The sequence below is a fragment of the Sylvia atricapilla genome, chromosome 6, assembly GCF_009819655.1.
Source record: "Sylvia atricapilla isolate bSylAtr1 chromosome 6, bSylAtr1.pri, whole genome shotgun sequence".
Taxonomy (NCBI): Eukaryota; Metazoa; Chordata; class Aves; order Passeriformes; family Sylviidae; genus Sylvia; species Sylvia atricapilla.
The window spans coordinates 9,949,229-9,959,299 of record NC_089145.1 but is presented as its reverse complement, the minus strand read 5'-3'; the positions used below and the strand labels follow the sequence as shown (position 1 = coordinate 9,959,299).

Genomic DNA, 10,071 nt, shown 5'->3' with positions numbered 1-10,071 from the left:
AAGGATCCTCTACCAAAATCCCTAATCCTAGGGAGAAATGTAATCAGGAATTTAAGAACAGGTGTGATGCTGTCAGGGCTGCAAGAGGACAGGGACTGAGCAGCTCCAGCTCACCCGACGGGACCATCTCAGAATCTCCTGCTCAAGGTGACCTGGGAGTGAAAGATGCTGCAAGTTTTCAGAAATATTCAGCCAGGGTCCAATGGATTATCCAAGGGTTATGGATGCAGTTCTGCCATTGCCCAGCTCATCAGCATTCAGCCCACAAGCCACATGTGCCCCTCGCTCCCTTCTCTGTCATTAGGAGCTAATTCCATGTCACACATTACTCTTTTCTTCTGCCCATTTTGGTCCCAGAACTCATCCTCTCCCTCCCCTGGTGTGCAAGGGCCACAGCCCCAGGAAGCAGCAGAAATCTCAACACAGAATGGAAATCATGAAAGCCGAGGAGGAACCTGCAGGACAGCTCCAGAGGAGCCGTGGCTCAGAATTGTGTGGGAATGGCTGTTACCATCCAGGGCCATGGAAGCTGCTCCTCTTGAGGATGAGTGTGCAGGAGCCCCTGCAATGCCGCTGCACGTGCCCATGCCTTCAACCTCATACCCTCAAGCCCTGTCACCAGCTGGGAGCACCCCTGAGCAACTCTCACCTGCACGTGGCTGCAGACATTCCCATCAGGTACTCCTGATCCAAATTATCCTGCTCCTCAAGCAGGGTGACTCCTGTCTGCTCTTCTCCCACTTGGAATCCTTCTGGCCACCTGGGATGTCTGTGTAGATGTCTCAACCATTGGATCTGTCCTCAGGGTGTGTGTGACACTTGGTGCCATGGGACCCTCAGACAGCAGAAGCTGGTGAAGACAGCGCTCCAAGTGAGACACTTTTCCAAAGCAACATTCCAAAATGCTTCCTTCAGGGCTCCTAAAGCCCAGCTGAGACGAGATCTGCCACCACCACCTGCCCTGCCTGAACAGCAGAGACTCAAATATTCCACTGACAGTGGCTGTCAAGAGCAGACTGGAGAAAACTCAGTCAATCCCTGCCTATTCTGCTGCCACTTGCTCTATTTCCACGCAAAGCCCAACAGATTGGTCATCCCACAACCATGAGCACCTACATCTGCTCCTGAGCACTCCTAACTCCTGCAACCACCAGGTCCAGACAGGAAGTTCATGCAGGGATGGGAAGAACAGTCCAGCACTGATTTGTTTTCTAAATCAATACGATTTTTCAAATTTATTTTTTAAGAATTACTTCTAATATATCTTTCTCACAGAAGGAGGGAATAGGGAATGTTCTCATTCCATCTGTAAACAATGAAATACAGATCTGGGGAACCAGGGAAGAGACACAAAAAAGTGCATTTTACAAAATTATCAACTAAAATATATTTTACATGTATTACGCTTCGATTTAAATTCTACCGACTGCATTTTTCAGTTTCAAAAAATATTTCCATATCTAATAGATTAAAAAAGCAGGAAATCTTTTCATTAGGGATAAGACATTTCAGAGTTCATTTACATGCTGTTTGCACAACAGCATCAGCAACCACGTGAACCTCAATGTTCATGGCCTGAAGCAGATTCAACATGAGAAGAGTCACGTTTGTCCTCTCCAGAGCTGGACCGGAGCCCGTTATGGACCCAGGGCAAGGATTATTTCCCTGCTACCTGGAGAGGAGCCAGGATAAGGTGGGAGCAGAGGGAGATGGGGCAGAAGGAGGAATTTCAGTGAGATGCTGTGGTTCCAAGGCTGGGTCTCACACCTGGGCCCAGCTGCAGCAGTGCTCAGGCTCACCTGGCTGGTGGGTCTTGCAGCACTCCATGTCCAAAGTACTGCCAGGGAGAAATGGCCACAGCAGCTCTCCTGCTTCAGGTTCAGGGGCAAAGGAGTCCCCATCAAGCCAAACACGTGGATTTAGGACTTTCCACCACCTTCCACCCACTGTGGGGTGCAGCTGCTGCATTCCCCCTGTGGCCAGGCAGCTGCCATTCCCTCTGTGTCACGGGCAGGAACAGCTCCACTTCTCCAGTGTCCTCCCTCCCCACTACAGGGAAAAACCACTTCATATCCTCCTCCAGAAGCATGAGACACCATGTTCTCCAATGCCTCCTTGCACCCCTTCACCCGAGTGACCTCAAAGTGCCACCACTTCCCACTCCAACACAGCCCCACCATGTCATTCCAAGAGACCCACAGTGCCAAGTGAATTGTTCAGGAGAGATCTGGGCAATCCCTTTGACACCAACAGTATCTTGAGGTATAAGTGAGAGAAGATGCTTCACCTGACAATTCTTGCTTGCACACCTGGGATTCCCCTTCTTGGAGCTGGGTGTTCTCCCTGGGCTACGCAGGTGGGAACAAACAGGAATTTTCCAGCAGGAATCATCCACCAGCTGCAGGGAGATGCCAACCTGCTGCAGCAGGTGCCAGACCTTGTCATCCCCTCAAGCCATTGCCTCCGGACACGTTCCCCTCTTTGGTATGTAGAGCAAATCTCTGGAGAACTCCTGCATGCCTGAACTACTCCATGTAAGAAACTGGATGTCGTGGGTTTTCTCTCCAGGCCGGGCAGGTGTGCAGCCACTGGAGCAAGGTGACAAGCCCTGTGTCCCCAGGGAGTATACAGGGAATGCTGCTTCCACTGATAGGATATTAAAGCAGCATGGACACTTCCACCATGGAACACAAGTTCAGAAGCCCCAAAAGACTGGGGAAATGCAGATCCCTCGTTTCAGTGAGTGGCTCCAGCCAGCAGGAATGTGGGTGGCACAGGGTTGGTTCTGCTGTACGTTAGTGCAATCTCAGGCTGGGCTCCCAGCCTGGTGCAGTGACTCCCCAGGATGTGACGCTGTCCTTTGGTTTGCTTTGGGATTAACTCCAAGTTAGCGTTGAGATAAGCTAAGGTCTGTCTGGGATCTGTACAGGTAAGGCAAGAGGCAGGACCTGCGGGACTCGCATGGTCCGTGCGAACTTCTCCCGATGCTCAGGTCCTTTCAGGAGCCACAAAGCCACTTTGGTGAGCTTGCTCGGACACCGGGATGAGTTTGGAGGGGGAAAGGCTGCTGATGGCTTCAACAGCACTCTCAGGATCAGGACAGTCACATGGGGAAGGAATTTTAAAAAGCCAAAAACACGCAAGAAAAGGGTTTGCCACTTCCTCCTCTGGCTTCTTCCCACTGCAGACACATGGGGATAAGCAGGGTCTGTAAACGACACTACAGGAAACAAACTGGGAAGAAAGAGAAAATCCAGGGCCCCCTGAGCCATCAGAGGAAGAGCAACACTCAGAAGATAAGAGGAAACATGGTTTTCCCCAGCAGAGCCCACTTTGTGAGGTCCAAGCAACACATGCCAGTAAGTGCTGAGCCTTGGGAATGGGGCATAGGATCCTGTGGGCTTGGTCAGGACCTGGGACAGGACCAGCTCTAACCCTACACTGGAGTGTGACACCTGCCACCTTGCCAGCTCCCTCTGCTCCACCACGAAGCAGGCTCCAAGCCCCAGTCCAGATGGTGAACCAAGGAGCAGCGAGGCGAGGGAAAATACGAGGGAGATCAGGGCTCACCTCTTCCCCTGATGGAGCAACACCTATCCAAGCATGACACAATGCCACAGGCAGCTCCCAAAGCTGTATTTTGAAGAAGCTCTCACTAAGGGAATCCTCAGAGTCTGTCCTGCAGGACCAAGGAGACTCTCCTGTGCTCTGCCAAGAACTGGGCTCAGTTCAGGGCCCGAAAACCACCGACTGTCCCAGCCAGACTCAACAAACACTGCACTGACACATCCCTCCTGCACCTTCCCGCCGTTCCCCCAGCCACGGCTCTGCATTGCTTCCTGGCTTTTATCCCCTGCAAACCCTCCCAATAGATGCAGCTCTACATACATATATAGATATAGATTTACTTATGCAAATCCCTATATCTATATACATATATTTATTTTTTTTACGTATATATTTTTCATTTATGCTTTAACGAAGTGCTGTGCTTTCAGCTGCTGCCTCCCTCCACGGGCTCCGCTCCTTGCACGCTCCCGAGTCCCAGGACGGAGCGCTGGGCGCTCCCACCTGCAGCAGCATGAGGTGGGTGGGAGTGCACAGGTGTCCCAGGCCAGGGGCGCTGGCTGCGGTGCCGCCCGCTCCCAAGGCAGGGCTGTGCTACTGCGGGTTCTTCAGGATGCGCCCGTGCCTGAAGTCGTAGACGTGACGACACAGGAAAACCAGCTCGGGGTCCGTGTCCTCGGGCACCTTGCGGTGCAGAGGGGTGGAATACTCCTCTGAGGGAGGAACCATGATGGTTTTCCTGCCCGGGATCCCTTCGACTCGACGCTTTGCCAAGGCACAAAATCTGCGGAGCAATCACATCAGAAGAGTTGTCAGAGGATCGTGGAATGCTTTGGGTTGGAAGGGACATTAAGGCTCATCCAGTCCCAACCCCTGCCATAGGCAGGAACCTTTCACTAGGTTCTGCTTTCCACTAGCCCAAGTTGCTCCAAGACCCATCCAACCTTGATCTTGCCAGGGATGGGGCAGCCATACGTTCCCTGAGCCAGGGCCTCACCACCCTCATAGGGAAGAATTTATTCCTAATATCCCATCTATCCCTACCCTTTGGCAGCGTGAAATCATTCCCTCTTGTCCTGCCACTCCAGGCCCTTGTAAACAGTCTTTCTCCATTTCTCCTGTAGACTCTCTTGAGGTATTGGAAGGGGCAATCGGGTCGCTCCAAAGCCTTCACTTTTTCAGGATGAACAATCCCTATTCACTCAGCCTTTCCTCAGAGGAGAGTTGCTCCATCCCTCAGATCAACCTGATGGCCTCCTCTGGACTCGCTCTAACAGGTCTGTGTCCTTCCTGCGCTGGGGACCATGAACTCATTCCCTCTCCTGCTGCCTGTGTCCTGCTGGGAGCCACAACTGCAGCTGCTGAAGAATAAGGGGAAGGGAAGGAATGTGGGCAAAGCTTTGCTCAAAGAGAACTCCTGCAGGAAGCAACACAAGTTTATATTTCCATACTGGTGGATATCGTACGGCACACCAAAGATCATAGCAATTAACTACCTTGTTTTTACTACTTTGGCCTCATTTTTGTTAATTAGCTCCTAATAAATGTTTATGCACCAATGTTTAGGAAAATAAAGAATTCAGGATGCCTTCAGGGAATATCTCTCAAAGGTGACCTGACCCACAAGAGCATGCAAAAATTCCTGCCAGCAGCTGTTCCAGAAGACTGGGGTGTTAAAATGGAAAGGAACTGCTTTGATCCAAAGCTTGGGGATGGGGGGGATTTTGTTTGGCTGATTTTGTTTGGTTTGTTATTGTTGGGGTTAGGTTGGTATCTTTTTGTTTGTTTGCATTTTTGTTTTAGTGTTCTCAAAAGAAAGATCAAAATTCAGCTTCTAAAGAGTTTGTACACCAGTTTGTTTTTCAGAAATTCCAAAAGCAGAGCCCTGGGCAAGGAGCAGTCCTCAGGCTTCCTGTCAGGGCTGCACAGACCACAAGATGCACCCAGCAGAACTGAAGAGATTTAAAACAGTGGTTTGCATTATGGGTTTGTGCCTATTCAATCCCTATTTTCCTTCAGCTCTGTGTATCCATCACAGGATGGCAGGCTGGAATATGGATGCTGGGAAGTTCTTACTGAGAAAGCTGCAATTCAACCAGCAAGAGTTCAACTATAACAGCCTGAGTCACTGCTCCAAGGGGTGCTGCTACCAAAATCCCAGGATCTGATGTCCAGCCTGAACACTGGCACTTGTATCAGCAGGTTTTTGGGCACCTGCGTCCCACAAGGGATGGATATATAGGATCTCTTCCTAGCTCACTTAGTTTTTAGCTACAAGTTCCATCTTTTCCTGCACACATGTTCCTGTCTTCCTTGAAACCATGTGCAGTGGTCATACAAGTATCAACATTTGGGTGTCCCTTGAGAGGAGCAGAAGAGGCTGCGGAAGGGTTGGGAGGACCAGGAGCGGATGAGGAAGCTGGAAGGGGCTCAGCCTGGAGAAAAGCAGGCTCATGAGGGACCTTCTGGCTCTCTACATCTCCCAGCCAAGAGGGTGCAGCCAGAGACTGTCAGGCTCTGCTCCCAGGGGACGAGGGACAGGTTGAGAGGAAGCAGGAAGTTGCACCAGGGGAGGTAGAGGTTGGATATTAGGAAAATTCCTTCAGGGAAAGGGTGGTCAGACCTTGGAACAGGCTGTGGTGGAGTCACCATCCGTGGAGGGATTTAAAAGCTGTGTGGATGTGGCACCTGGGGACATGGGTCAAGTGGTGGCCCTGGCAGTTCCAAGGGGACAGCTGGACTCAATGATCTTAAGGGTCTTTTCCAACCCAAATGATTCCATGACCCTATACAATCCAGACATGTAATGGACCTGGAGTGGGAGAAGCCCCCAGCCCGAAGCAGAGCAGGTGTCACTACCCCAGCTCCCGCAGGGCTGGGACAGCTGGGCTGGCTGGAAACAGGCAGGGTGAGAGAGGCTGGAGGCAGGGAGAGGTTTGGGAAGTGCAGCAGGTTCAGAGCTCCACCTACCTGCAGTACTCCGCGAAGGTCAGCACGTAGCACTTCTCCTCGATGCAGGCGACGCTGTTCTCGTCCTGGTGCCGCGAGGCAAAGATCTCATTCTGTGCGAGGACGGGAGGGGACAGGGGAGGGGACAGGTCACACAGCCGGCCCGGAGCCCCGGGAGGCACGGCCAGCTCCTCACCCTCACCCACCCAGAGAGGGAAAGGTGAGCTCTGCACCTTCACCCATCACCTTAAGGTGGAGTCACCAAAGCATGCCCACGGTGAACACTCCACACAACCCAGGCACCTGCCCCGTGCTCTGTGCACCACATTTTCATCCAGCAACAGTGAGCAAAGCACTGACTCTCCCACCATTTCACCCTGCCCAGCACATTTTGAGACTGAGTGCCCCAATCCCACATGGATTTCCTATGTCAGAAGCTCTTCAGCAGCAAGGCCATGGTTTCACCCCTCAGTCTCCCCTTTCCTCCTGAATTCTCTAATCCACTTTTATATCAAAACTTAAGGAAACCCTTCTTATCCAATCACTTTCTCCTCCAAATTCAGCTAAAAAGGCTGCTTTAGTGAGAGAAGTAGCAACAGACTTTTTCATAATCATGGAAAAGAATCCTGGAGCAGTTTGGATTGGTAGGGACCTTAAGGATTATCTTGTTCCATCCCCTGCCATGGGCAGGGACACCTTCCACTATCCCAGGTTGCTCCAAGCCCCATCCAACCTGGCCTTGAACACATCCAAGGAGGAGCAGCCACAACCTCTACTGGCAAACTTCTTTTTTCCCACAGTAATTTAGGGAATTTGGCTCTGCAGCACGCAGGTTTGGTTATACACAGGGTAACCCAGACAGAACCACTGAGAAAAAATTCAGGTATGGTTAGATCAGCAAAGATGATCTCTGGGAACACACAGATGCCCTGCACAAGTCTGGAAGCATTCCCTGAAGGCTCCATTTCTGCTTTGCTGGAAGGGAAAACTCAAAAAAGGGTGAACATCTCGGGATGGGGTTGATCAGGGACACTGAGAGTGCCACACCTGCCTTCTGCACCTTGGGGTTCTGGCTCACTCCTTGAGTCCAAACTACCTTAGTCACCGTGGCAAGCCTGGCCCAGCCCTTAGCCCGGGCTCTCTCTTGTTTGAAGAATTGTGTAATTTAAGTGGGTTTGCAAAAACCTGGCTTAATTCCCCCTGGCATTCTCTCTGGACTGAAATGCAACTGGAGACACTCACCTTTCATTTATAAAGTGCCACGTTTTGGTTTGGAAACTCACCAGTGCCCTGCAAGCGAGGCATTTACAATTCCCTGACTGCTCCCAAGTCCTGCTCTAAAACCCTCCCTCCCTTTTTATTTAACAAAGTAATAGAAATTAAGAAAGCACGAAGTGTTTAAAATAGGGTTGAACACAGCAGTGAATTCTTCATTCCCAGTTAAAACCAGCTTGTTCTGTCACCCAACGCAAGCCCATGCAAAGCAGAGCAAGGCGTGAAGTCACAGTGATTCACATGTTTTTTCTTTATAAAGCAACTCCATTATCCTGGCACAGCATCCTCAACTCAGACTTTAGTTCTCATCATAAATCTTTGCAGGGCAAGCAAGGATGATGCATCCACGTTCCTGTACTAAACTAACACGTTTTTGGAGTTTAAGAAGCAGATTAAGAGATTTATTAAAAGGCAGCACATGACACAGGCACTCCAGTTTCCTGCAAAATGGCAGCAGGAGCTTTTGCATCAGGCTCTGCAGTCCTGTAGGAATTAGAATATGCTTTTGGAAAGGTGTCTGATCTTGATTCAGTATAAACTTATTCTTCCTCATTCTTAAGGTAACAGTCAAAATTACTATTTACTTAATATGTGGAATTTTCTCAGATTAAAGGGAGAAACATCAGCACTCAGCAGTTTCTGTTAAAGCCTCCATGTAAGGAACTCAGCAGTTTTCTCCAGAGGACAATGAATCTGGGGGAAAAGCCCAACTATGGGACACCACCGCTCAACACATCTGGCAACATCTGCATAACAGCCAAGAGTGCTCTGCTGTACTCAGCTTGAGGCCAGCCAGGAATGCAGGGAGAGGCAGTCCCTTTTGCTGCAGGAGCACAGAGAGCCCGGGATGCCCTGCCCTGATCCACACTCACCTGGTGCATGCTGGGGTTGCGGCCTCCCTGAGTGTGCTCTGGTCTGTAATACCACAGGAGGCTCATCATCAGCTCTCCTGCAACAACACGGATCAAAACAAGTCAGGCCTCAGTTTTCTCCAAGTGTTCTCCCACTCATTCCCGGCTTCCTCCTGCTGCTCCATCCCCTTCATTCCCACAGCGCTCACGGAGAGGCAGCTGTGGCTGATAAATATTTCATGCTGAACTAGGTGTCCCTTTGTTACAGCAAGAAGCTGCATGGAGTCAGTCATGTTGCTTTTCCACTACACCTTTGCCTCATTCTACTCAGGTTACCACATCCTAAAGAAGTCAGGCACAAAAAACTCCCCCAATACTCAAAAATCAAATGTTTCCACCTGAAAAGAGAATCCACTCAGGACACAAGCCGGAAAAGATGCTCGTCCAACGGTGGGAACTTGCAGCATTGATTCCCAGGTTCAAGGGCAGAATTGCTGCTGCACTGACACAACTACAGTGGGCCTCACCACATCTTGATTTATGTCTTCTACACAGAATTTTTGGGGTTTCTTTTCCCCTCTTTTAAGCACTATCTCTACTTTAAAGCATTTGGCTCAGCATCCTTGGATCAGGGATTGCAAGTCAGGCACCATATCTCACCATAGGTCCCCACAACTCCCATCCCCAGCACCACTGGGGTCCATCAGAGCTGCTGCAGAAGAGCCCTGCTCCCACCAGCTCCCAGCCCAGATGCTGGATTGGAGCAAACAGCAGCTCCCCTGATGTTTGAGTAATGAAATAATACAGGAGAGGGCTGCTAAGACGGGCACTTGGCAAATGTTATGTGCTTTCACATCCAGGAAGATTTCCATTTATCAGCCCCAGACGAGTGATTAAGGAGCATTTCAATTCCTGGAACAATCCAAATGGAAGCCACGGCGCTAATCTCCTCTCCATCACTCTGGTACCCCAACCAGCCCCGCAGCTCTCCCAAGAACCATCCCTTCCCTGCTTCCAGCTCGCTCTGTGGAGCGCACACACAGCCTCCTGGCACAGTACCTGTCTTGGGGTCCTCCCAGAGTGCGGAGATCTTGGCGACGTAGGGCATGGATTTCTTGCGGGGCCCCGATTTGAGGAGCACGGTGTCCCGCACCCGGATGATCTCCCCGTCCCTCTCCACAGCCTGGTAGCTCTTGCGCACGGCCGGCTCCGGCTCGTTCTGCACACACAGGAACCAAAACAACCCCAGTGAACGGCCAAAGGGCCACTTCACTTCCTGCTTCTCCTCCATAGTGCTGCAGTGAGGAGCAGCTCACCAGGGGGACAGCACAGCTCACAAATGCCCTAATTGCTAAAATTAATACTCCAATTGCTAATTAAAATGCACTCACTCCTTCCATTCTGCACGCAAAACTGCAACGTTCAGGAA

At 50.8% G+C, this 10,071-nt stretch overlaps 1 protein-coding gene across 1 annotated transcript in view; it reads right to left on the bottom strand.

The window, feature by feature from the left end:
• Positions 1-3,925: 3,925 nt before the first annotated feature.
• The window catches only part of BAHD1 (bromo adjacent homology domain containing 1), a 32,620-nt gene continuing 26,474 nt past the window's right edge, over positions 3,926-10,071 (bottom strand). The window contains exons 4-7 of the mRNA XM_066320673.1: positions 9,702-9,861; positions 8,664-8,740; positions 6,538-6,629; positions 3,926-4,351 (exon numbers count right to left, since the gene is read on the bottom strand). Of these exons, the coding sequence (XP_066176770.1) occupies positions 4,162-4,351; positions 6,538-6,629; positions 8,664-8,740; positions 9,702-9,861 (519 nt within the window). The 3' untranslated portion in view covers positions 3,926-4,161. The remainder of the gene's footprint in view (positions 4,352-6,537; positions 6,630-8,663; positions 8,741-9,701; positions 9,862-10,071) is intronic.